Source organism: Peromyscus eremicus, chromosome 1 (assembly GCF_949786415.1).
Source record: "Peromyscus eremicus chromosome 1, PerEre_H2_v1, whole genome shotgun sequence".
In the NCBI taxonomy this organism is placed as follows: domain Eukaryota; kingdom Metazoa; phylum Chordata; class Mammalia; order Rodentia; family Cricetidae; genus Peromyscus; species Peromyscus eremicus.
Genome location: NC_081416.1, coordinates 74,216,746 through 74,244,644, shown reverse-complemented (window position 1 = coordinate 74,244,644; position 27,899 = coordinate 74,216,746). Strand labels below are relative to the sequence as shown.

The 27,899-nt window shown below is 40.0% G+C and overlaps 1 protein-coding gene and 1 long non-coding RNA gene across 10 annotated transcripts; one reads left to right on the top strand and one right to left on the bottom strand.

The window, feature by feature from the left end:
• LOC131913439 (uncharacterized) lies at positions 1 to 9,610 on the top strand. The gene is made up of 3 exons (XR_009379893.1): positions 1 to 114; positions 336 to 511; positions 9,353 to 9,610. It is a non-coding gene; the product is annotated as an uncharacterized LOC131913439 (long non-coding RNA).
• On the bottom strand, positions 5,961 to 27,708 carry Tial1 (TIA1 cytotoxic granule associated RNA binding protein like 1). 9 transcript variants are annotated; one of them, XM_059266019.1, is made up of 13 exons: positions 26,421 to 27,299; positions 23,839 to 23,900; positions 20,066 to 20,162; positions 12,673 to 12,822; positions 12,386 to 12,440; positions 12,164 to 12,251; positions 10,214 to 10,289; positions 9,335 to 9,443; positions 8,470 to 8,565; positions 8,285 to 8,369; positions 7,956 to 8,079; positions 7,483 to 7,622; positions 5,961 to 6,338 (listed from the first exon to the last, which is right to left on the bottom strand). In XM_059266019.1, exons 3-13 carry the CDS (start codon positions 20,075 to 20,077, stop codon positions 6,212 to 6,214), a joined length of 1,062 nt encoding a protein of 353 aa, XP_059122002.1. In that variant the 5' UTR covers positions 20,078 to 20,162; positions 23,839 to 23,900; positions 26,421 to 27,299; the 3' UTR covers positions 5,961 to 6,211. The 9 variants fall into 9 exon arrangements, with proteins under 9 accessions (XP_059122002.1, XP_059122022.1, XP_059122014.1 ...); XM_059266039.1 differs by having other exon boundaries at positions 12,673 to 12,771; positions 26,421 to 27,298; XM_059266031.1 differs by lacking the exons at positions 23,839 to 23,900; positions 26,421 to 27,299 and adding an exon at positions 27,690 to 27,708.
• Between the last annotated feature and the right edge of the window lie 191 nt (positions 27,709 to 27,899).

Here is a 27,899-nt window from a genome sequence, read left to right as displayed (position 1 = left end):
ACTGTCGCTTCCATGGGTAGGCTCAGATGTCTCCTTTCTGCCACACCAGCAGCCCCTCTTTCTAAAAAGCAACCCTGCCTAAGCTATCTGGTGCTAGCATGCAGTCTCATCCAGGTACTCCCAGAGTGCATGTCTCACTCAGTAGGAGAGCGTGAGGCTTGCTTTGAAGCCTAACACATGGTAGGAGAGAATTGACTCCTGCATGTTGTCCACGGTCTTCTACATGCACATATGGCAAACATGGATCATGCCCCACTACACACACACACACACACACACACACACACACACACACACTAAATAAATAAATGTAATTTTTTTTTTTTTTTTTACAGGAATACATCCCCATCAACCTCTGAAAGCTGTTTGGCAAACTATCCTGGGCAGCAGACACAGAGATCATGAACGCCAGAACTACGAGTACTTCTAAGACCTGGGAGAGGAAAAAAGAAACCAAGGCCAGTGAGTCTTACTCCACACTCTACAGCTCTGGAGCCCCGGAAAGTGCATTGTAAGTACCCAGCAGGATGGTATGGTCTCAACAGAGAGACTAAAATATGATTCCTCTCAGTCCCTTAGCTCATATGTTCTACATTATGGAACATTCCACGACATGCCAAAAGCACCATGCAGATGCTAGAATTCATGTATATGATAATCAATTTAAAAAAAAGTACCTGGGGCTGGAGAGATGACTCAGTGAATAGCACCAGTTGCTCTTTCCAGAAGACAGGGTAGCTGCCAACCATCTCTAACTCCAGGCCTGGATCTGATGCCCTCTTCTGGCCTCCATGGGCACCAGGCACATATGTGGTGCACAGACATCCATGCAGACAAAACACCCACACATATAACTTTTATTAAAAAGTACCTGCTCCACTGGGCAGTGGTGGTGCACAGTTTTAATCTCAGAATTTGGGAGGTAGAGGCAGGTGGATCTCTGTGAGTTCGAGGCCAGCCTGGTCTACAGAGTTAGTTTCAGGATAGCCAGGGCTACAGCAAGAAACCTGGTCTGGAAAAAACAAAAACCAAACAAACCAAAAGTGCCTGTTCCTTGCTTCTGGAAGCTCCTTCTCAGGGAAGAAGACTGACACCGTCAAGTGAAGCAACCATGGAATGAGATCATCCATTAAAAAAATATCCCTGGGTATAACACATCAGACACAGAATTGAAAAAGACCTCTCTTGCACTGCAAAATGCTCAAATGAAGTTAGTTACAAATAGTAACATTTGCCCAACACACATATAGAATCCACTTCACTAAATATAAACATATCTGAGTAGAAACTGAAGCTATCAGGGCCATATACTGGCTTTTATTGTATGGGGGGCGGGGGCGAGGACCAGGCTCTTGCTCTCTAGCCCTGGCTGCCCTGGAACTTGCTATGTAGACCAGGCAAGCTTCAAACTTGTGATTCTCCTGCATCTTGCTGAGATTATAAGCACGTGTCACCATACTCAGCCTTGCTACTCTTGATAACGTGTATACTCTTAAACCAGTGACATCAATAGCCAAGTTTGCATGGCATAAGCCAAACCATACTAGTGCCTAGCCAAACACAGTTAAAATGCTTTTCAAGTTTACTCCTTGCTTCAGAACGAAGCAAACTAAGATGAAATGGGCAAGGGTACGAGCTTGCTCTCCTATGCATCTGTTCTTTTATTTTTTGGTTTTCTTCGAGACAGGGTTTCTCTGTGTAGTTTTGGTACCTGTCCTGGATCTCGTGCTGTAGACCAGGCTGGCTGCGAACTCACAGAGATCCCCCAAGTGCTGGGATTAAAGGTGTGTGCCACCACCGCCCAGCCACATCTGTTCTTTTAAAGTTGTTGATGTGTGAACAGTGTGTGTGTGTGGGGTGTGTGTGTGTGATCAGAAGACAGCTCTCAGCAGTCAGATTTTCCCCTCCACTGTGGGATCCAGGGGTTGTCAGGTTTGTGTAGCAAATGCTTTGACCAGCTGAGACATCTCATCAGCCCATTTTACTTTTTTAAAAAATTAGACATGTAGATTGTGTTTTGCCCCCATGTTATGTATGTGCACCATGTACATGCTTGGTGCCCACAGAGGTCAGAAGAGGGTATCAGATACCCTGTAACAAGTTGTGAATGGTTGTGAACCACTATGTGGATGCTGGGAGTCAAACGCAAATCCTCTGCAAGAGCAGTAAGTGTTCTTAGCCTCTAAGCCATCTCTCTAGGCTCATTTTATTTAAAAAAAATTTTTTTCTTAAACTTGTATGCGTGTGTGTGTGTGTGTGTGTGTGTGTGTGTGTGTGTATACGCGCGCAAGCCAGAGGTCAAACTCAGGTGTTGTTGCTTAGGAGCTGCCCATCTTGTTTTCTGAGACATGGTCTCTCACTGGGACTTCAGGCTCCCAGATCAGGCTAGGCTGATTGGTCAATGAGCCCCAAAGATCTCCCCATCTCCGGCACTGGGATTACAAGTATGTGTCACCATACCCGACTTTTTTCATGTGTTCTTTCCTGAACACAGACAGGTCTTCATTGCTTACAAAGCAAGTTTATGGACCAAGCCATCTCCCCAGCCCTAACTTCGTTGTTTATTATTCTGTAATGTTATATGGGTATCTTGCCTGCATGTATATATATGCACCATGTGTGTGCTGGTACCTGCAGAAGCCCGAAGGGGCTTTAGACCCCTTGGAACTAGAGTTACAGATGGCTATGAGCTATTATGTGGGTGCTGGGAATCAAATCTTAGTCTTCTGGGAGAGCAGCCAGTGTTTTTTGTAAACACTGGGTCACCTCTCCAGGGGGCCTAGCTTTAGTTTTTAATCAGTTTATTGAATATGAAAATCTGGAATGCACACTTACCAATTATCAGCACAATACTGCACACTGCTACTTCTTTCATGCCATTTTGCTTAAATAAGTTTGAATTTCTGTTTACGGGTATATTCAAATTTAATGATTTCTTTAAAATGGGGGGAGGGGCAGGGATTGCAGGATTGTGGTATCTACTGGCTACATATACACTAAAACCTGGTTTATCTTTAAAATGTCAATTCTACAGTGCCACTTAATGACCAGAAATTTTGCAAAACTCCTCTCAGTGAAAAGAATGAATAAAAGTCAAAGTGAGGTCCACAGGCAAGCAGAGCCCAGCTTCAAGTTCAGTGACTGGCCTGTAACCAGAAGCCATTACTTTCCGGGCAGGATCGCCTGGCTGTCGTCTAACAGCTATCCAGATGCACTAGGTTTAATTATTTTGTGAATTTTCCAAGCAAACCAGGCACAGTGGTATAAACCTGCAGTCCCAGCCATTCCAGAGACTGCAGCAGGAAGATCCCTTGGGCCCAGTAGTTGGAGGAGAGTCTGGGAACCCTATTTATTTACTGTGTTGTGTCTATGTAACCGAGTCCTTACTGACCCCACGGATACAAATTTCTGTCCCTCCATATTCAGAGCTTGAATTTTAATTAACACAAACAATCCAAATCCTGGAACGGTAGGTTATGTCTTACTCCTTGCCGAGAAAAGCAAACTGCTTATCTCGTGGCAGCCTGGAAGAGTTACACAATGAACAACAATAAGAAAAAAAGCCACTTACATAGTCTCGTCTTTATTGACAGACTTACTTCAACTGTGGTTTACAGCTTTGGCTTTAGAAGGCCTCTCACTGCCGGCACACATAAAGACCAGACGGACTGGCACCGGGGAAATGCGAGAAGAAGGGTTCAAGCACAGACATGGCAGGCAGAAACACACCAAGATAAATCTCAAGAAACTATGAAGAGACATTTCCTTGCATGCCAAAGAGTCTCTGCTGTTCTTAATGAACACAGGAAGGAAAGGCAACAGTTCTTAGGCTTAAAGTGGACTAAGACGGCACGGCCTCCAACCCGAGAAGACAGTCTGCACCCGTGTTAAGCTTCATCTCTGTACTCTCTAGAATGGTGCACTTCGTTTGGACGTGTCCCTTTCTATCTTAAAACTATGTGCTGTGAAGCGACTGTGACTGACTTATCAGGAAACCTTCTTTTCTCATCCAAATTAAGACAAAAGACGTGTCAGTCACATGCTCACTATGGCAATGTAACTACTCTGGATAATTTTACTAAATCATAGACTATATAACAGAAAAGACTACAGCTAGAGTTAGCCATTGGTTATCTCAATAAGCCACTTCATTTACTGGCAGAGGGAAAAAAAAAGGCAAACTGAAATTTTAATTTAAAAAGCTCTTAACAATTTATCAACTTAGAAAATCTTTAGGATGTTTGAGTTTCACAACGGTTAATGAAAATCTTAACTCAGGGGCAGAATACAGCTTCTTGTTTTCTTCTTATAAAATATAAAGTACCTTTTCCAGATCATCCCCCAAAGGTAGGATGATCAAAAGAAAGATGGGTATATTTAGTGATAAATGAGTATAACACAGGGCCATTGTGGTCTAAAAAAAAAAACTAAGGTACATAAGATTTTGGCTCAAAAATAAACTTCAGACCCTGTAAATTTTATGCTGAATACATGTGGCTGTATTCCTAAGTGAAGGAGGAAATAAACACCTGAATTTTTGTGGTCATCAATATATAAAACCACATTATCTTAATCTTTAGACTCCAATGGCTGAGTTCGAACACCAGCTGCATCTTACCCACCTTCCCACTGACCTGTTAGGGGTCGTTCGCTCTTGTGCACACACGGGCCAACAGGTTAATACGCTGCCAGAACATCTGCACCCCCTAGCTGTCACAACTGAAACACATAGGATTGTACCTATTTGACACTCCTGTGTTATAGAAATATGAGGCAGACTGTATCCACACAGACTGAAAAACGCTGTGGGAGCACACCCGAACTCCCGCATCTTCCCAACAGATTCATTTACAAACTGCACACATACAACTCAGGCCTGTTCAGGCTTGTCACCCACACACTCCCCACAGGGAAAAAGAACGAATTAGAAATAAAAGTCACAACTTTGTGTATGACTTAAATTGAATATCCAATTATAAATTGGTACATCAAGCTGTCTAAATAAGATATTTTAGCAATCTTGTTAAAAAAAAATTCTTGGGCAAAATGTATCTAATTTTTAAAAACATCCCAAGATTTAAAAAAAAAAAAAATTGTGCTATACAACTTATAGGGAACTTGAAATCATTTCACTGGGTTTTAATCAAAGAATTTTGTACCAAATAAAGAAAAAACAAAACCAAAGCCCAAATCTAACTTACTTCCACTTACAATTTAGAATACACTAATGCATCAAAGATGGTATGAAATTAAATTAAGGCTGCTTCTGTGTAGTCCTTTGTGTCATTTCAATTTTACATGGCCAACTTGAAAATGTCCCTTAAACATTGTTACTGAGCACTGCACTCACTGCAGTGAGACTGTGTTACTTGTCACCTCGAATAATTACATTGCTGCTACTTCTATGTTGAAGCATGCTTTTGAAACACTGTAGTTATTCAATATTTACAATGTTTATCATTTGAACTCCATGTAAAAGACAAGTATGACTGTCTGACTTTAATATAAACACCATACTTGGAATTTTTCCCCAAAATGAAATGTAATATACTACATTTTTGATAACCAACACTTTGAAAGTTTTAAAAATATGTATTACTGTGGACACCAACACTCGCTCAAGATGCTGTTCCTTATAGGCTGCAAGCTTCCAGTCTGGCTTCCGTTTCTTTAACAGAGAGAGAAATAAGTATTTCTTCCACAGCGATTCCCATATCATGTATTTCTTCTGAAATCACACTTTGCCTGCTGACTTCAATGTGGTCCACCTCAGGGATGGGAGGGGAGTATCAGAATTCAGGACGAACTGATGTGATTCTCAGTTTCACGATACTCCCTTTTTTGCACTTTTAAAAACACAGTGAGTTAAAATACTGAACAGCAAGATAAAAACGGAATAGTGTCTAAGAATCAAAACGTATTACCCATTTCTCCTATTATATCAAAATTTATAGTCAGAATTGTCTTTATTGACTTTATTTTTGTTTTGTACACAAAGAAAAATCATGTTCATATCCATCATGAACAAAACCTTAAAAAGGCAGAACTAGAAGACACGTGTCCTTCACCAAGCAAGGCTGTGCTAAAGGTTCCAAACATTTCAATCTTTAAAATAAATATTTTCACTTTCCGATGTTTACTTTTCATGTCTTCAGAATGTCACAGGAAACTGCAGCTTATGGTGAGTTACAACTGTGTTTAGAGTCCCAGCTCACTGTGTTGGGAAGCTTGCCATTCCATACCCAGCTTGATTTGGAGGAGGTATTACAGGAGGAGGAGCTTGTCCTTGAGGAGGCTGAGCACCAAATCCACCCATCCAAGCAGCAGAAGGTGATTGACTTGGAAGAAAGTGGGGAAAACAATCTTCAGCAAACACAAGAAAAAGATAATCTACACAGCTATACAGAACCAGGCAGTCTAATCACAGAACACAAAGACAAACCACAAATCTACAACAAACAGTACATGCACCACCATTAAATCTTACAGCTTTTCACTGCTTTGTATTTTCATGCTGTGTGGGGATCACACCCAGGGCCTTGTTTATGCGATGCGGTGCCCTACACTCCAGTCCAGCTTTGTTAAGATAATCACACCTTACCTCAAGTCTGCAGACCACCTAAAAGCTGGTTTTTAAAAAATAAATATAAATGAGGGCTGGCATGATGGTGCACATCTCTAATCCCAGCGCTTGGGAGGCAGAAGCAGGTGGTCTTTGTGAATTTGAGGCCAGCCTGATCTATATAGAGTTATAGGCCAACCAGGGCTTAGAGTTATAGTGAGACTGTCTCAAAACATCCAGGACAGCCAGGGCTACACAGAGAGACCCTATCTCAAAAATAAAGATATAATAATTATAATAGTAATAACAGTAATCATAAGTGAGCCAGGCATAAGGCCTCCTATCTGCATCCCAGTACCTGGAGGGTTGGGACAGGACTGCTGTGAGTGAGTGAGATCTAGGCCACCTTGGGCTAGAATGAAACCCTGTCTTATAAAAATAAATGACTTAGGAGGCAGTACTCTTGTTACAGCCCTTGACTCCTGCAGTATTCTCAATAAACCTGTGAAAATAAAGGTCTAGCTCAGCCTAGAGGAAAAACTGAAGCTCTACCAACATCACACAAAGCAAACTGCACTATGTCATACAGGTTCCCAAGGTATCTTCTATAGGCCAAACAAACATAAAAACCTCTTTCTGAGCATATCTAGACAAAGACCCTCTATACACATAGGATTAAACGAAAGCGCTACTACTATAAATGAGTCACTCTACCAGCTGCTTAGAGAAGTTAGACTGCGTCCCCACCTCTGTAATGAAGTGTTACAAATTATATTTCCTGAGATTTGTTACATCACATCAATAACCCAAAGGCCTTGACATAACATCCTTTCAGAAGACTCTCTCCCCTAGGAGAGCACAGATTTCTCTTTCCCCAAAAGCTCATCTGTTTCTACAATGGAATAACCAAAACAACTCACTCTACTCCAAATCCTTGTTGGTTCCATGGCTGCCCATATACTCCATAGGGAGGCACTTGCCACCCATTAGCCATATACTGCCCATACTGTTGTGGGTTTCCATACACTTGGCTCCACTGGCCCCACTGACTGTAGTCAACCTAGGAGAAAGCAAAGTACTGTTTCAGGGAACAAAAAAGAAACACCGGATGTGAAGAAAGAGTGGGAGACAAGGAAGAGAAAAACTAAGTAAGCACCCTTATGTGAATAGGACTCTGTTATTTATCATTGGCTAAGTTTATTGGGGTGGTGACACCTGCGGAAAGAAAGTATTAAGATTCAGTTAATACGCACAACAATTTTGAAATAGCATTTACACAATTAACTGAAAGCAGCTACATGCTTCATTTTACTGTCTATTTTACAATTTCCAAAGCTCCTATGTAGGCATGTAAGACGGAAACCTTAAAAAGTGCCAAGAAAAATGGAATTACCTGTTGGAAGTTTTTAGTCATATCAGGAGATTCTTTACCCCAATAGCATTTAACCACATGTCCTTCGATTGTAGTACCATTCACAGAAACAATGGCATGGGCTGCACTTTCATGAGTTGAAAATCTAGGAGAAAAAACAACCAATGAGGCTTTGTCTTCACTCTTTAAGAACTTGGGCAAATAATATAGAACTCAGGGGTTAACACCTTTCAGCTGGCATTTTCTTAAATCCCAGTATGTAGGTAAACTGACATCTAGTCAGGATCCAATGTGTGAGTGAGAGGACTAAAGCGGATGTACGAGTAAGGATATTACAGCTGGAGTATTACCTGACAAACGAATAGCCCTTCTCAGGAAAAACTCTAATTTCCATAATTTGTCCAAATGGTGAAAATGTTTGTCTCATAAGCTGATCTATACAAAGAAAAATATACAAAGAAAATATTTAAAGCTCATGCTAAGCATGAAATTTATACTAAGAGTGCTGAAGGTGATTTTAAACTAAATACTGTACCTGTCAGCCCAGAAGCAATTCCTCCACAGTACACAGTGCAATTTTTTGGACTTGACTGGTTTACTACATCTTCAAATCTCAACTGCTTAGTGTTAGCTATAGGGAGAAAATAACACAGCCCGGACTGTTAGACAGTGTTATAAAACTGGTTTTTGAGCTGATGTTGAAGCTCTGTGGCAGAACGTTAGCCTAACATGTGCCAGGTCCCACACTCAATCCTCAGCACCACACACATCTTTTGTGCTTATATACCACTTCTAAAATTTTATTTTTTTGGTTTTTTGAGACAGGATCTCTCTATGTAGCCCTGGCTATCCTGGAACTATGTGGACTAGGCTAGCCTCTGCCTCCTGAGTACTGGGATTAAAGGCATGCACTACCACTCCCAGTTAAACGCTCCATACAGTTAAGATATGTCCCAGTAGGAGGAACAAAATATTTTTCTCCATGCTATCACTCAATAGATTGGGGGTAGGGTTTCAGGTATCCCAGGCTAGGCTCGAACTCACTATGATGCTGAAGAGGACTTTGAACTTCTGTTTCTGCCTCCACTCCCAAGGTGCTGGGATTATAGGCATGAGCCTCTATACCTGGTTTATATGATGCTGGAAACCAAACTCAGGGCCTCATGAATGTTAGGCAAGCAGAAGCACTCCTACCAACTCAGCTATTGCCTCAGCCTTAAATATAGATCTCATCTCTAAATAAACCAGTCGGTTCTTATCCCAAAGGTACTTATATCTAAAGTTCATATAATGAGATTTAAGGTAAAACTTACACTAAATTAAATATTATGAAATTAAGACATAATGTTACATGGTATGATCAGAATCTATGCTTGCAACATACATGCAGATTAACTTACTTTCTTGTGTACTTTTAGGGGCAGGTGGTTTACGTGTGGCCCAATTGGTTCTGATCTGTCGACCTCCCAACCACTGACCCCCCATATGCACAATTGCATTTTCTGCATCCTATGGAGAAAAAAAGAAGACAGGAATAGCAATCAGAAACAAAAACAGATACAGAAGACCCCCAGTAAGACAAAAGGAAAACTGGCACTGCTAAATCCAATACATCTCATCATCTGTGAGTCCACAAAACACAAAGATGTTACCAATAAAACAACTTGAACCATAAAGCTGCTTTTTACTTAATGGGTTTCAAAATACCAGTATAACGTTTAGATTTAAGAACTATGTTTCACTAATATAAAGAAAAGAAGATAATCCCATTCATCACCACAAAATCATTTTTCTCCAACACATACAAATGAGTAAAAAAAAAAAGAAATCTTACAAGGTCATTTTTAAGTGCCTTAATTTTATGGTAATATTATACTTGCTAAAGGAAATGTAAAAAGAGGCTAACATACGTACATAATTGCTGCAACAATATTTGTTATGAAAATATAGTTTTGATGAAACGATTAAAATAGAGATTTTCTTTGTTAATATTGAACATAATTCTCATATTGGTTCACTTCTATTGATCTTGGGTTTTACTTCCAATTCACTCTGCCTTTACCAACGCAAAAATGCATTTTAATAATCTTCCTTCATTGTGTTATCACCGTAGCCTTTTCTAGATATTTTCAAGTTAATGAAATAATTATTTTCTATTATTAATACAAGTTATATTTCTAAGTTAACATTCAAGCACATTAAGTTTCAATCATTACTTTTAATGAAGCAACTAAATAGAGAATAGAGGATTTTTAATTGAGTTAATTTAAAGGACGTACCAGTTTGTTATAAAAAGATACAAAACCATAGCCTTTGGACTTTCCAGTTGCCATGTCTTTAACTACCCGGGCATCCCTGTGAAAAGAAGCACAGCTAAATGAGGGAAGTAAAAGTCACCCTCAGAATTAAAAACTAAAAGGAACCACACACACTGTATTGTGAGCATTTTAAAATAAACTCCAGTTAGCCCTAATTAACTACAGCCATTCCTGAACTCTCCCTAATGCTTCTTTACCTGTTAGAAAAAAGCAGTAGGACAAAAACATGTAATAAACATGCAACCTAATCATATAACCTGTGCTTTCTAACTAGATACTCAAATCTGAAGATTAATAGGAACAAATCTCCTTTTCTAATATTCTATTTGCTAGTGTCCTCTAAGATTTACTGAGTCTATAAATTACTGTAACAATGCTAACTACTTTACCATGCAATATCTAAATAGTTAAATGTCTTCTGCCTAGTGATACAAAATATATGAAATATTAAAAAATTGAAAAAGAGGAAAAAATAGGAATTAAAAAGGCATACATGGCCTGTTAACAGATTTCTTTATTTTTCTTGGTCAATTCTCTATCATCATTTTGGAGTTTGGGCAGCTGTAAATTTTGAAAAATTGACATTTTCAGAAATTTAAGAAAGGAGAATAAAAAACTAACAACAACGCTAAGCACACCAGTACGAAAACAACAAATTTACACAGAAATTTTAGTGAGTAAGTTAAAATGATTGGAAATATAGAACTCCACTGAATATAGAATGTTAAAATGTAAATACTAAAATATGTATATATAAATAATGTATAATAAGAATAAATAGAAATGAGAAAAAAAATCTACAACTGAGTTCCAGTGTGCACAGTTCCTTGCAGTTAGCCTTCAAGATCCTGTCCATTCTTATGAGCAATTCTGCAAAATAACCAGAATGCTATTACTTTTAATTGTGACTTGGACTGTAGAAAAACTGCAGGTCTCAGGTATAAATAAAGATCAAAAACAGCAACCTGTATCATTTTATACTAATTTTACAACAGTACTACTTACCACATTTAGATTAAAAAGCAAAGCAAATATCAAAACAGAAAATTAAGAATTAAATGTTCTTTAATTAACAAATAAAATAAATCTATAGAACAACAAGTTATCTAAGTTAATAAAAAAGTTGTTGTTCTTAAAACATTTCTGTAGTCATACATTTAATTTAAACTGACAAATATATAATAAATTAATTTTAATGAAAGATAAACTGACATTTTATAAAACTTGCAACCACTTTTAATTTCCCAATATATTTAATCAAATAACAAAATTTGAGCATATATATTTAAAAAAAAAAAAAAAAAAACAACCCATATTTGTCCCCTCCCTAACAGAATGAATCATCACTAACAAAAGTCAAATTAATCCCATATTTATTATCTAGAAAAAAAACATTTTAATATTGCAATAGTATCACTTTTTCTCAAAGCTAAATATCAAAATACACTTATCATTATATTTAAACATGAACATTTCCAATTTAACCATAACCATACTCAAGGATTTGCCTAGATCACCCCCCACTTATAAACTCTGATAAAAGTTAAATACACAATATAAATAACTTAGTTTTTAATTAACCCAATATTCTTAATCATTAAGATTTAAAAACATTTGACAAAAAGCTGGAAGTTTTAACATCCAAATATTTGCTTTAAATATAACCAACAGAATCACTTAAAATTTTAAAACATATTATACACAGGATTATCTGAAAACAAGACCCCAAACACTGAAATGACATAAACATTTGTAACAACATCTACTCAAAAAACAAAACAAACCAAAACAAGAAAAGTACAAACCAAAGAAAAACACACTAACTAGAGAAAGAAAACCTTGATTCTACTACAAGTTAATCGTACAGTGTTGCCTATCACTACTGAGTCCGACATTGATTATGATACTTACGATATTTTACCAAAGGGGGCAAATGCTGATTTGATATCTTCTGTTGTAATTTCTGGACTCAAATCCCCAACAAACACATGGAAGTGATCTGAAATCAAAGCATTTGGTAATCAAATACTTAAGAAATCAGGCAACACTAAAGGAGGACAAAACCTTAGGTAAGCTGGTAATGCTGCCAGGCTAACTTACGCTTCCACAGTGAAATGCTGCAGGAGTACTTACTGGAAGTGTCTTTTTTCTGGCTACTTGGTGTTGTTGCCCAGTTTACTTTGACCTCCTAAAAACAAAGATTATATTTAATACAATTATTAGGCATGTCATTATGAACTGTTAACACTTACCACTTAATAAATCATTTATCAAGTTGGATTATTTGTGCAAAGGCACTAGGCTGAATAGAGATCACTCAGTAGCCGATTGTCTATTTTAAATCCCACTAAGAAAGAATACAGACTGATTTAACATGCAAACATAAACATTTACTGGATGCTATCATCCCATTAGCTTACCTTTCCCAAAATTTTTCTCCCATTCATAGCAGCTAATGCAGCAGCTGCATCTCTGTGTTCATAAAATTCCACAAAGCAATATGGGTCATTGCTTGTATGCTGCAAAACAGAAAATCCAACAGAAGAGTTGACCCTTCTGCTATCGGGTTGCTGAGAAGAAAATCCAGGAAAAAACATTACTGACAGCTAGGAATGCACAAGGTGAGATTGTATAAGCTTATGAAAGCCTAACACTTAAGACTTAAGCTGAACTTCAGAATACTGTTGTATTCAAGCAGAGTCACATAAGTAGAAAAGAATCATGACTGTGAGAATTAAAATAGGCAAGTCTGGCGAAGTATGTTTAGTAAGACAGAACCTTTAACTAGCCCTAAACCTACCTCAGGCTTAGTGAGGACTGTTTCTTATCGCTGCTCTTTTCTTCCAACATTATTCTTATTATTAGGTTTTGTTTTTTCAAGACACAGTTTCTCTGTGTAGCTCTGGCTATCCTGGAACTCACTATGTAGAGCGAGCTAGTCTCAAACTCAGAGATCTGCCTGCCTCTGCTTCCCAAGGGCTAAAGGATTAAAGGTGTGTGGCGCCGGCGCCGCTGCTGCTGCCACCACCACCTAGCTCCAACATTATTTTAAAAGGCTGATTTCTACTTATATATTACAATCCTTCATATACTATATTCCAGACTTAGAAGGGAAAAAATACAAAAATGCAGCTGGGCATGATAGTGCACACCTTTAATCCCAGCACTCGGGAGGCAGAGGCAGGCGGGTCTGTGACTTTGAGACCAGCCATGGTCTACATAGAGAGTTCCAGAACAGCTAGGGCTAAATAGACTCTGTCTCAAAAAACAGAACAACAAAATATATAGAAATGAGTTAATTTTACCTCTAATCAAAACTAGGGTGGTAACTACTACAATTTACAACATTTTGTATTGCTACACAGATTGGATATAATGTATTCCTTGTCTAGAAGAGGAAAGAAAGAATAAAAATAGAAAAATTCAAGATTTGTAATTAGTCATGAAATGAGTTCTCCATCTTTCAAAACAGACATGATAGCTAGACATGATTACACACAGCTAAAACTCTAGCACTTGGGAAGCAGAGGCAGGAGGATCAGAAGACTGTAAATTCAAGGCCAGCATATGTACACACACATACTGGAGATGGAAGATATTTTGAATATGTCTTCCAGTGTCCAGTAACTACACTCGTGACCTAGAACGTAAAGTGTGCTCACATATTCTAGCCTGGTAGCACATCTCAGAAGTAGAGCAAGATCGCCCAGCATGTGTTAGGGCCTGGGTTGCTACCAGCATCTTAAAACCAAGTAACTAAATAAATATGTAGTAAACCCAGGGTAAAGCTACAACTCTGCACCACAAAACACCAAGATAAAAAAACAAAAAACAAAAAACTTCATTTGTTGGCAAATACATAACTAATAAGGATGCTAAGAAATCACAGTTACCTAAAAAATGGATATATTTTTATAAAACTGAAACCTATACCGGCCAGCAGCTCTTTATGTCAGGTTAAAAACGTTCAACACTATTTAATGTAAAATGTCCTAAGAGAATAACATGGACTATATGCTCTATGTGCAATTACTAGGAAGAAAAATGCCAGATAAAGATCTTTTCAACAACCAATGTTTTTCATCCCAGAAAATTTCTGTAGAAAAATCCAAAAAGATGTAGCAACCAGCTAGGCAGTGGTGGTGCACACCTTTAATCCCAGCACTAGGGAGGCAGAGGCAGGCGGAGTTTTGTGAGTTTGAGGCCAGGCTGGTCTACAGAGCGAGTTCTAGGACAGCCAGGGCTACACAGAGAAACCTAGTCTTGAAAATCAAAACAAAAACGAAAGATGTAGCACCCAGAGGCATTTCCTTGGGGGTGGGGGTGGGGGTGGGGGAGAGGATCATTAGCAATGAAAAGAAAGTTAGGGGCTGTCATACAAAACCCTATTCTCATACCCACATGACAAGAGAAAGGTAGAGCAAAGACTCCAAATCAAGTTTCTCCTGTGAAAGAGTGAATGTTTACCAGACACGTTCACTGAAGATTGGCAGACTACAAAAACAAACCACCAAAAACCATCCTGGACTAGAACTGGTGGAGCATACATTTAAGCCCTGCAATGGAGAGGCAGAGGCAGGTGGATCCAAGTGAGTTCAAGTTTAAAGCCAGCCTAGTCTACATAGCAGTTCCAGGACAGCCAGGGCTATATAGTGAGATCCTATCTCAATAAAATAATATAAAACCATCACAGACTTTAGGAAACTAGTATATTCATGCACAGTAATAGCAATTTCATCTAACCAGTAGCAGACCAGCTCTTGTATGTTCACATTGATATTTTCATACTCTGTGTGGGTTGTGTACAGTGACTTTCATCTGTGGAGGAAAGTTCTAAGACCCTAGTGGATACCCGAAATCTAATAATAATATACTGTTTTTTCTTTTCTTTTCTTTTTTTTTTTTTTTTTGAAGATAGGGTTTCTCTGTGTAACCCTGGACCAGGTTGGCATGTGCCACCACCACCCTGCTATACTGTTTTTCTTATAATGCCTGTTCCATCTTTTGTTTGTTTTCGAGACAAGGTCTCACTACGTGACTCTGGCTGGCCAGGCATGCCTATCCATCTTTAACACACTGTTGCCAGCACATGCTAAGTGGAGTTTTAGGACGGTCAAACTAGGATTAATTTTTTTTTTCATTTTTGGCACTTTCACAGAAGATTCACTCCTATTGCTAATCTTCACGAACTTAGCATGTAGTTTTCTTTTCTTACTAACTTCAGAATTTTCACCCATCACTTAAAGGAAGCATTTTCTGTCTTATCTTTGTGATTTCTGATTATCAGCATTACTCCACACTGAGGCCATTATTAACTTCAAGTTACTGGAACATGAGTACTAAATAGATGCTTTGGTCATCTGATGACAGTCACTGAGTGACTATTGGGTGGGTAGCACGTACAACCTTAACATGTTGGACACAGAAATACTTTGTATCTCATTCTGGACACCAAGGGAGGGATTTCACCACACCACTCAGATCTGCATCTTAAAAATTTTTGAATTGGGCTGGATGTGGGGGCACACGCCTTTAATCCCAGCACTCAGGAGGTAGAGCAGGTGGATCTCTGCGAGTTTGAGGTCAGTCTGGTTCACATAGCAAGTTCCAGAACAGTCAGGGCTATATAGAGAGAGACTATCTCAAAAACAAAAACCAAACTTCTAAATTGTTCTCTTGTGAAATTTTCCATTTCCATTTCCATTTTGAACTGAAGTTGATGAGAGGTAAGGGAAGACTACTGTATTTAAATTGTTTGATCCATGTTTTAAAACTTAAGTCAAGCTGGGCGGTGGTGGCGCACGCCTTTAATCCCAGCACTCGGGAGGCAGAGCCAGGCGGATCTCTGTGAGTTCGAGGCCAGCCTGGGCTACCAAGTGAGTTCCAGGAAAGGCGCAAAGCTACACAGAGAAACCCTGTCTCGAAAAACCCAAAAAAAAAAAAAAAAACCTTAAGTCAAACCCCAACTGAACTGTCAGATGTTAAAATCTTTAATGTTGCTGGGCGGTGGTGGTGCACAACCTTTAATCCTAGCACTCGGGAGGCAGAGGCAGGTGGATCTCAGTGAGTTCAAGGCCAGCCTGGTCTACAAAGTGAGTTCCAGGACAGCCAGGACTGTTACACAGAGAAACCCTGTTTTGAAAAAACAAAAAACAAAAACAAGTCTTTGTCTTAACATTAGAGATTTTATATGTGTGTGTGTATATATATATTATATCGTTATATTATGAAAACTAGAATCTATGATAACATCTAATAAATTTTTTTTAAAAAAATCAAAACAGGTGGATGTGGCCGCCCAGGCCTGCAACCCCAGCACTCAAGGATATCATGGTAAGTTTCAAGGCCAGCATGGAAGTTTCAGGACTACGTAGCAAGACTCATTTCAACAATGAAGACCAAATAAAAAGAAATCATAAAACAAAGAACAGGATTCTTTTTGTGGGATTTATTTATTTATTTGGTTTATTGAGGCAGGGTTTCTCAGTATGTAGCCCTGACTGTCCTGGAACTCGCTTGTTAGGCCAGGTTGGCCTCAAACCCAGAGATCCTCCTGCCTCTGCCCCCTATTGTGCGCCACCACCACTCGGTTAAGAACCAGATTCCTTATATAACAAAATCAAGTTTATAAAGGAAGCTGTCCAGATGTTAGGTATTCCTTCCTGCAGTTCATGTCCTTTAGAAACGTCCTGCCTAGACCACTGCCAAGCAACACTCTAACAATCAGTTGAGTCCTTACCTTAATTAGTCTGGTCACCATTGTTGGATGACATAAATGTCAAAACAGAAAAAAAAGAGATTTTTAAACTATTTACAAGTTCAAATCTAGGAACTATAAGACATGGTTAAGCTGTAAAGAATTCTATTCCTTAAATGTCTGTATACACAGACTTTTAAAATATTTGTTAAACAATTTATCAAATGTCTCTCAAAAAAGTTCTAGAGACTCTTTCCACTTCCTTCATCCTCTGCATCCTTGAAGTCACTCAAGTCCATCCCAGCCAACCCAGTCACTGAGCCTGTGCATTAACTCACCAGTGACTCTCCACCGCCTCATCTCTTTTCTGCTCTTCCACATCCAAAATAGCTGACTACCATCTTCCCTCCTACAAACGCTCTCTTCCGTTGGTGCCACACCATATCTGGTGCCCCCACTTTCTCACTGGAGGATGTTTCAGAAGGCTGTTTGTCCCTCCTTAACTCTGACCGGAACTCTTGAATGCTGAGCTGTTCCAAGCTGCAGGCCTCAGACCTCAGGCCCCTACTCTCTTCTACCATCTTTCTCTAGGGATTTTACCTACTACTATGGCTTCAAATTACTGTGCACTTCAGCACTGGTCTCTCCACAATTCCAAATTCATTTCTAACTGCCTCCATTTGTATAGCCAAAGTGTATCTTAAATTTAACACTGCCGAAACAGAAATCTCGACTGCCACCACTCCCCCAGCCAGCCTGTGCCTTTCTCAGTCATTCCCATTTTAGCAAGTAGCATGTTAACACCCGCACAACTGCACTGACAAGAATCTTGAATCCCCCTGACTCCTATAGACATTCTACTCCTATTGCTCTCACCTCCAAAATAGAAACTCTCAATTTCTCTACTGTCTTTCTTCACCACCACTCAAACTCAACAATCTATCATCTCTACATAGACCAGCACAATAAATCTGCCTGGTTTTTCCACTGCTCTTGTGCCCTACAATCCTCCACACAAAACTATTTTAAAAATACAAATTAGGCTGGGCAGTGGTGGCGCCGCCTTTAATCCCAGCACTCAGGAGGCAGAGCCAGGTGGATCTCTGTGAGTTTGAGGCCAGCCTGGTCTACAGAGAGAGATCCAGGACAGGCTCCAAAACTACACAGAGAAACCCTGTCTTGAAAAAACCAAAAACCAAAAAACAAACAAACAAACAAACAAAAAATACAAATTAAACGCCAGGCAGTGGTGGCGCACGCCTTTAATCCCAGCACTCGGGAGGCAGAGCCAGGTGGATCTCTGTGAGTTCAAGGCCAGCCTGGTCTACAGCAGGGTGAGATCCAGGACAGGCTCCAATACATATCAACACCTTGTCTCGAGAAAACTAAACTAAACAAAAAACAAAACAAAGCAAAACAAAACAAAATTAAACCCTGTCTTCTCCCTGGCTAAATCTCTCCAATGTCATAACATTCCAATCTCAACTCTGTCATGGCCCACACTGTCCTATGTTACTGTGATTCTTGTCTACCTTGTTAGACTCCGTCCCCACCACTACCCTTTACCACCCACTTGACTCCAGTCATCCTCTGTACCAAGGTGAAGCCTTTGCTATTTGCTTTTCCTCTTTTCCAGTCTTTAACACAGATGGTACCATCTTGATATTCCTGCCTAGACTAAGAGAAGTGACATCTTCCTTTACATGTGGCCTTAGCCTCATCGGCCACTTGGTCATCGTAGAACACTTATTCTCTCTATGGCTCTTATCTCTATTCTTCTGGAACTTCATTTGCTTCTCCATTATGTTCACAGTGCCTTCAATAGTGCCCATGAAAAATGTATTTCCCATTAATGAAAGAATAAATGTACAATCAAAGTTAGGAATAAAAAGAAGGGAAAATACATACCAGAATAAAAGGTAACTATCATCAATTAGAAAGGTCAATGCTTTTCACAGATTTCTACAGTTCTACACTAGAACACCAGTTTCAAATAATAGAACAACGGTTTCAAACACTCTTGCTTCATCACCTACTGGCATCTCTCTGACTAATTCCACCTATGCATCTACTGAATACAATTCTAACAGGAAACAAATGTCTGGTTTTTCTTTTTCACAGACACTCCTGTTTTGCCATAGGATCCATCAACATTCTTCTCTCCATATCCTTCTTCCTCAGACTCCACTACAGGAGAGTATCCACTATCCTTTAGTCTGTGCTCTGACTCCTAGTAGATACTTCCCCTGACCCACAACCACAATGATATTCTCCTCATGGTCCTACAGCAGCTTAAGCTATCTGATCCCTAGCACTTAAGTCTATGTCCTACGTGAGTGTTGACTTCAGTCTCCTACAAGCCTGTAAAATCTTATGGGGTCAGGAACTCTCTTATTCATCACTGGATTCTTAGCACTTACCATAGTATCTAGTACACAATAATCAAAAAAATTTGATAAATAAGCAGAAAGGAAGAAAAGAATAACTGACACATGCATCACTAGGTACAACTAGAGTCTTAACTGAGCAAAGTAAAAATTTTTCTTTGAAAATAAGACAAAACTTTTGGATTTTATTTTGGTACTAGGGGTTGAACCCAGGGCCTTTCATATTACAAGTACATGTTCTACCACTGAGCTACATCCCTAGCCCAAATAAAATGATTATAACAGTTTAAATTCCTATGTTTTTCAGACCTTAGTATTTACTAAAGACACATAAGAGGCATGCGGCTCCCCTGTGCACATAATAACCGAATGTTGACTTCAACACTTACCAGTCCCTGAACTTGAAATGCAGATTGAGTTCTCAGCATTTGCACTGGAGTATGTGAAACACCATCATCTTACATCTTTCCCAGATGGCTATTTACAAGCAGATCACCTGACGTTAACTACATGAAGGACTATGCAATAACCATGCAGGGTCTTTGCCTCCTCACCTAGCTTACTGGCCAAATCAACGGATTAAGTCAATACCACAAACATGAATTTCTCCCACAGAATAATTTGAGGCTTAAATTAAAATGAAGTTTTAAATGGTGTCAATCAACTCGTGTATCATCTACAAATGTTCAACATCAGGCAGCGGAGGACACTCCTAACCGAAGATCTTACCTCTGTTATCATTTTACAGCTTTTACAGGGTCCGATCTGACTGAATAACTGGAGTATAAGGACTTCTGTCACATCTCTGGAGAGGTTACCTACGTATCTAAATGAGAGAGAGAGAAAAAAATATATTATCAGCAATGTTTCTTTAGTTACAGCTCTAATGTGTTTATATTCATTATCTTTTACTTCAAGTTCCTGTCTATGATAAATTTTTTCCAGTTAAGCCTATGATAGCTATATTTTCAACTTCAGAATCATTTGTAATATAAATATAACAAATACTGAAACATCTTGATGATGATTAATACTAGACAGTAGTTGTTAGTGGGCTCATCTTAACACTGCCAACCAAAACAATGACATGATCAAAGAAGAGAATGAGAGTCAAGTTGTCCTAGCAAAGCAGAGGGTGGTTGGGGTGGAGGAGCTAGGGTCTGCTCCAGTTTGGGCTAAAGAAGACTGTTAGTGATGGCACATCTTCATTGCTTTAAGAACAATGGAACTGAATAATTGAAACTTCCTATCAGTATCAACAAAACCATCTTTAGATAACAAACAAAAGAAATTCAAGAAGAGTTCTTTAGAAATTCAGAGAAAAATTAAGACAGACCCAAATATACTTTTGACTGGATATTTAAAGGTTTGAGGGGTTTTTTTTTTCCTGATTAAAAATTTTAATGAGAAAAAAGAAAAATCACCACCTAACCCCCAAGAGATGACCACCTTGGTTTATGTCTTATACAACTTGATTTATATCTTACACTATGGATTTAACTTATCTCAATAAGTTGCCAAAGTCTTTCTGATTCTCAACAAGTAACACCTTAAATGTTCATTTCTCATGAACCACTTCATAAGCCAAAACATTACTTGTAAAATGTGACACAGTTTCTTCTGGGAAGTAAAAAGGACACCATTTTACTTTTCTGACCACAATATAACATCAAGAAACAGTGCTGAGACCAAATAAGGCTCGCAACAGTTGCCCCGTTAAATACACACAAAGCTTTCAAATGAAACATGCTGAAAGAAGAAGGGCTGGACCAAGTTAACGTTTAAGGAAAACCTAAAATGATTGGTTAAGAATGGGTAGGAACTGGGGCTGGAGAGGTGGCCCAGCCACTGAGAGCATGCTTGCTGTTCCTGTAGAGGACACAGTTCAGTTCCCAGCACCCAGGTCTGGCAGCTCACAACTGACTGTAACTCCAGTTCCAGGGGATCCAACACCATCTTCTAGCCTCCTCTAGCACCTGTGTACCCACATGTATACACATGTAATGCACACAGGGACACACACACATACACACAAAATTAAAAATGAAAAAAAAAAATGAGTAGCAACTTCCCAGCTTAGGTAAGAACCTCACAGCAGTGATTACCAATAACCTCAAGATACATGTTCTAAGGCTGAAATACAAGTCCAGTGCTACTGACATAAAAGAATAAGCCAACTGACAACCTGGTTTAGGTCTAGTATGCCATCTTTCCTTATAATTAAATGGAGCTGACCCACTGTAGGCCATACAGTAATTCTTTTTCCAGCAGTAGCAAATAGTTAAAGGATTATGAATTAGCCATAAATAACTGTTTGCTCCTTTTCACTCACAGGGACTTTATGAGCCTGTAACCATGGAATAACTTCCTTTTGTAAGAGACCCAGTATAAAGAAAATGAGCAAGTGATCTTGATTTTCTAAACACTAGGTTCATCTGCCCAGGCTAGTCTGCAGAGGGCAAGGGAAAGCAGTGATTTTTAAAGTTTATTTTTTAAGAAAAATAAACACTAGAACATCATTTTACTATAGCAAAATTTCAATGATTTGAACAGTTTTAAGTTTGTGTTGATGTTTTAGCTAAGTCACAATAAAGCTGTTTTTGTTTTTAACAAGACTTTCACTCTAAGTCAACCCATTTCCAATCAGTCAGGGAACTCCCAGGTTCCAGAGGCACATTGATGTCTATAATTAATTTCCATATCCAGCACTGTCAAAGATTAAAAACTGTTAACATTCCAGTTTAGAATGCCATGAAATATTCATAGAAAAGTCCAGTGCTAAGATATCCTATTTTTCAAGTACTTCTAAGAGTTAACTCCTAAAGCAGCAGACTAAATTGTAAAAACATACAAAGCCTTCTGTAACACAGAGAACATCTTAGTTTATCAAGATGAAAAAGATACAATTCAGTATATAATTTCACCTACATTTATCTAATTTTAGACTGACTTTTCTACTCAAGGTTCTGTAATTTATGTATCTAACAGTGGCATAATTTATATTCTCAAAAACACTGTAGTATACTGTGCCTTTTACATTATCAAAACATAACCCACCCCAGAATAATTCTAACAAAGGTATTTAAGACAAAATTCAACACTGAACCTAGGAAGCATCATCTTTCGTAGCTTACTGAATTTGATATCTGTTTCTTACAAACAATATTTTCTATACTTCACCTTCTGCTGCAGCTTAGTAGTAAGTATATTCTAAAGTTCCAAGTTTTTAAATATGCAATTTTTACCCAAGGAATATGTACAAAACACAGATGAAGACAAATAGCTTAAGTTCTTATAGTAACAGAAAACACTTTAAAAAATCCCAAAATGATTAACTCAAGGAAAAAATAAGGAAAATGCATACCTTACAGTCTATTTTGTCTTCTAAGAACAGGAACTGTAGGAACTGAAGCATTAATAACTGAAAATGATATCTTTATCCCTAACATTGGGTCTAAGATCCAATGGAGACTAGAAAACTTGGCAGTTTCACAGCAGGCAGAAGTTCACATTGCCAGTGAACTACTTCCTATGTCCAACTGGGCAGAAACTAAGAACACCATGCCCTGCAGAAAGCTAATGACAGCTTTTCCACTGAATGTGCTCTCACTCTAAAAAGTAACCCCACCAAGGCTGAAATTACCAGCACTTTTATACAAAATACTGTAGGGCTAAATTTCCATAAAGGTAGTTGTAGTTTTTCAATTATTCTTAACAAGTTCCTATACAAAAGGAGATATTCAACAATAACCCTCAATAGCCCTCTAAAGGACTGTACTTAGCTGTCACTACTTGATTTTAGGAAGGAGGTAAAGTTGAAGAAAGGCACCATAGCGTAGGGTAACTAACCTGACCAAGGACCTCTAAAGGATGGACCCATACAAGCTTTAAAGAAACAAGATGACCAAGTTGAACCAGCTTGATTATAGCCACAATATAGCTAAATCAATGGTGCAGGCAAGTCTATGAGATCTTATATTGTTTTCTTCTGCTTTGTTCACAGATGTTCAGAATACACTCTAAATCAAAAGTTTAGTTCCTCCTTTTTACTGAGTATCAAGGAAGAATAAATAGCCTTAAAGGATGGCATTGAATAGTATGGTTTTATTCTAGTCACACAATTTCTAGGGTTTTTGTACACCAAATAAACTACGATTGATCGCTATAATAATTTAGTGACACACTGTGGGCTCAGATACCACAGATGAAATCACTGCACTGCAAAGACACAACCCAAGACTGAAACATGTCCTACAAGGAGGCTAGTCTACTTCAAACACCAGTATCACATATTGTCATCTCATTGTTTGGTTTTAAGATCACTACTACATAATACCCCAAAATAAATACCAAATGAAAATGAGGAACATCAGAAAACAGACCTTTAAAGCAAGTATATGGCAAATAAGATTTCAGACTCAACATCAAGGCAATTCTATACCACTTTAAATATCATCAAATAAATTAGTAATACTGTAGATAATGAATATTTAAAGACCTACCTAGGCTATAAACACCATATTGTTTTCTGAAGATAGAACCATATGTCTTAGCTTGTGTGTGTCTGCAGGAAGAAAACCTTACTAGTAACACACAGGCATTTTAAAGTAAACACGTTAAGATAAAACTTTATTTAGAGTACATTGTTTTAAAACATATAGCCACTTGAGAAACCTAATCCATAGATCACAATGCAAAATATAGGCTCTTCATACACAAAATCAAATCCTATTAAACATTTGCTTTGATGTCAAGACTTTACATTAGGTTTACACACTAATAGATATATACAGATATATATATATCATCTTATATATATATCATCAAACTTCAGTAAGTATGACAATGTCCGCCTATAATTTAAGTCAATCAGAACTTTGAAAAAATAATGCTTAACACTAATTTAACCAAAGAAGTACAACTTGAAAATATTTATTGAGTACCTCTTATGGTCCAAGGAGTGAACTAAGTGCAGAAAGGGTTAAGACCTAGGGAGCAGTAGTCCTTGTATTTAATAACAAAACAAAACCCAACCACGACTTCCCATGAAGAAAAGTGGGAAAAGGAAGACATAATAAACACATACTGACATACAGGAACAACAGAGCTTAAGATGTTTATTCACTCATATGTACACATCACAGATTGAGATACCAAACACAGACACCTGCAGTGTGTTTCAGAGAAAACAAAAAACAAAAACAACAACAACAACAAAACCCAAAAGATCCAAGATGGTAAATGTATGAAATAATAAAATTTAGCTCTGGTCGAGAGAAGATCTGACAGTGGATGCAAAGACAATTTACAGGAATAAAAGGGGGGAAAGGCATACTATGTAACAGACACATGCTAAGAAACCCCTAAGGAACAAATAGATGCAGTAAATGAGACATGAGAATTTACCAATTATCCAGTAGCTATTATGACGCAGTGATGACATGTCAGGTATTTTAGATACAATGTAACTGCCATCTTCCTTGAACATAGGCTTGCTAGGCCTTAAGTCTAGCTTTCCCAGATGCTTCTACCTAATTACACACTGCTAACTATGAAATACCAAGCCTTGGCTTAAACAAACGTTGAAGAACAAATTTCAAGTTTTGTCTCAATTATCTTTTTTTCTGGGAAGACAGAAATGAAAAACATACACACACACACAAAAAAAAATTTACTACCAAATTTTTTCATTCAGGAGTATGATATGATTAGGATGTTTTTCAAATTTCCAAACAACATGTTAAGAGAAATAAGAATGGAAAGTATAAACGATGTTTAAAAAATGGGGGTGGGGGGTGGGGAGGTAGTCAACATTGACTATTTACTGAACATATTCTCTGTGGTAAGAATGAAGCTCTGAGAAGCTAGTCAGAGGTCCTCAGTGTCCGTTCACCGTCGTCCATTCCCCAAAAAGTACTTTCCCCATCAGCTAACCCAGCCAAGTGGACTCTGATCATCATATCAATCAATACCAGGCAGAGCGAGGCAAGAGAGACAATGCAGCAGGCTGACTGTGTACGTACTTACTCCAGGCAGGAGTAGTAGGCCTGGAGCGGCTGGGAAAACCCAAGGTGCTCACTTTAAACAATGAATTGGAAATTACTCAGACGAAGGAAAAAAAAAAAAAAAAGTGCCACACTATTTGGAAAGGAATACAGACGCTGAGTCATCATTCTGCATTGGGAAAGGAAGGGAATCGCCAATTAAGCGGTTGGAAGATGCAATTCATTCATTAGATTGGGCATCAGGTGAAATACAACAGCTAGACCGCGGGAAAAAAAGAAAAAAAAAAAAAAAGGCACCCAAAAGACACGCATCAAATAGCGGGAGAAGACATCCTTTTATCGAACTCTGATGGTCCTGACGCACAAACCGATTAGGAAGCGGCATCACCAACTGAGCGAAAGGAGTTTTTAACTGGTTGTCAGTTTGGCGTAGTGAGCGCTCAAAGTAAACTTCGTTATCCAAGGGACAGAGGTGGTGCACGGCGGCAAAAAGCAATCTCTTTGGCATTTCAAAAGCAGAGGGCGCTGAGCGAGTGTTTCTGACAGCGTGGGGCACGTGGGGCAGAAAGGGACAAGGGGCTCCTCTGGTTCAAGAGTTGTAGGCTAGGGAAAGGGACCCGGAGCGACTGAAGCTGAGGACGTGGACGGCTGAGGACGTGGACTGAGTCTGAGTGCTTAAGCCAAAGGATGCAGCAGAGGTCCCACCCCCGCCAAGCCCTGCCCCCGTAGAGACCCACAGCTCCCGGCTCAGCCCGGAGCCCCCAAAGCACCGGGAGAACCGGAGCTCTCCCGGGTCTGACAGCCTCAGCCGTGCACAAGCCCAGTCTAGGAAGAGTGTGGACAGAAGGGTTCGGGAGGGAAAGGTCGAGTCGAGCCCTAGACCCTACGAAGTTAACTATGTTCGGGGGGAAGGGAGGGCTTCCTTCTCTAGGAAAGGGGGACAGATGAGGAATGCACTTCGCAGCGCGCCACCTCAATGCCGGGCTCCCGGCTCCGGGTCCCAGTCTCCCGCTCCCTCCCTCAGCATCCCGCGTGCCCGGGCAGCTCGGTGCCTGGCACCCCCGGTCTCGGGTACTCACAGAGTCCGGGGCTGTCCGTCGTCTTCCATCATGGTGGGTGCGACGGAGTGATCCCGGGACAAGGGGGAGGGCAGGGTTGGGGAGGGGAGGGGGTGGGAAGGAAGGGGAGGGGGGCTCCGGGCTCCGGCTGGGGACAGAGGAAAAGGTACTGAACCCAGCTCTCCGGTCCGCTCCCCCCAGCCCGCTCCGGACACTGAGCTCCAACCAGGAGGAGCAGGAGGAGGAGGAGAACGAACAAAATGGCCGCCGCCACCAGCCAGGCAGGAAACGCGGCAGGGCGCAGGCGCGGCCCGCCAGGTCACTGCTCAGGCCAGCTGCGACGGCCTGTCCGTCAAAAGTGGCTGAAAGAACAGAAAACTCGCAGAAGAGTACACCCTGACACTGGACACGACAGACCACGTCGACGCTGTGGGCCTACTGGCCTAGCCAGCTCCAAGAGAGACAGAACACAGAGAGAAAAGCCGCGAAGTCAAGTCTCTGGGAATTGTGGTCCCGGGAAAGCGGGGGAAGCCCTTCGCCAGTGGCCTTCTGGGAACTGTAGTCCAAGGAAGACCGAGAGCCTGCCCGAGCGCGAAGGAGAGATTTCTGGGTAGTGTAGTCGTACGTGAGGAAGTGCCTTGATAAAGTAGTCGGTGTGCCGGGAGAGAGCGAGGATTAAAAGGCGGGCGGCCGAAATGAGAGAGGAGCTGTCCGGGAAGAAAACTACAAATCCCAGAGTGCCTCGCGCCGGGGACCGCCCTAGGACCGCTTTTAGCATCTTAAGGCTCTTCTGTTGGCCCAGTGTGAGCTTCTGCTCCGCCTCCGTCCAGCCCCAGAGCGGTTTCTTCAACTGCGGAGCAGGCGGTGTGATGGGTCCTCGTGGTTCCCCAGTCAGGCAACGCCGGCCTCAGAACTAATGGTCCGTGTTCAGCAACCGCCGTCTCACGCGACGGGCAGGAGAGAGGCAACTCTGAACTGGACCCGGGGGGACTGTGGTGGACATCGGGCTGCACCAGAGCCAGCCTCGTCTTTGAGCATGTTTTCCTGCAAGATAGGCCTTTCTAGTTTAGGTACACCGCTTGTAACTTGCTTTACAAATTCCAGAGGGATCGCTACCCATTATATCATCGGATTAGTGGGTAAGGGGGAAAAGAGCAATCCCTCATGAAAATAACTTGTGCCTCTACCTCCCTTTCAAACTCCTAGTTAAAACTAAAAAATTCGCGTGGTGGCGCACAGTACTGCTGAGCAGGAGGATAATGGATTTAAGGCCATCCTGGAATTACATACCAAGATCTCATCAAAAACTAATAATCAGTGAAAACAGCAAAGAGGCTCAGAGCCTGAGACCTATGCTAAAACATGGTCTGGATGAGGTATTGGATATGGAGTGCTAGTCTTGAGTTCCTAGGGCAAGAGAGGAGGTAGAGCCGGGCGGTGGTGGGCGGTGGTGGCACACGCCTTTAATCCCGGCACCCCGTGGGGCAGACGCAGGCGGAT

Bases quoted from the DNA above. Each gene is read 5' to 3' on its own strand.
- Tial1 (XM_059266004.1), bottom strand. From the start codon at position 26,452: ATGATGGAAGACGACGGACAGCCCCGGACTCT. The intron at 12,252-12,385 runs GTAAGTACTCCT...CTTTGATTTCAG, and splicing joins CCAGAAAAAAGACACTTCCA to ATCACTTCCATGTGTTTGTT. The intron at 8,370-8,469 runs GTACAGTATTTA...TTCTTTGTATAG, and splicing joins AATTGCTTCTGGGCTGACAG to ATCAGCTTATGAGACAAACA.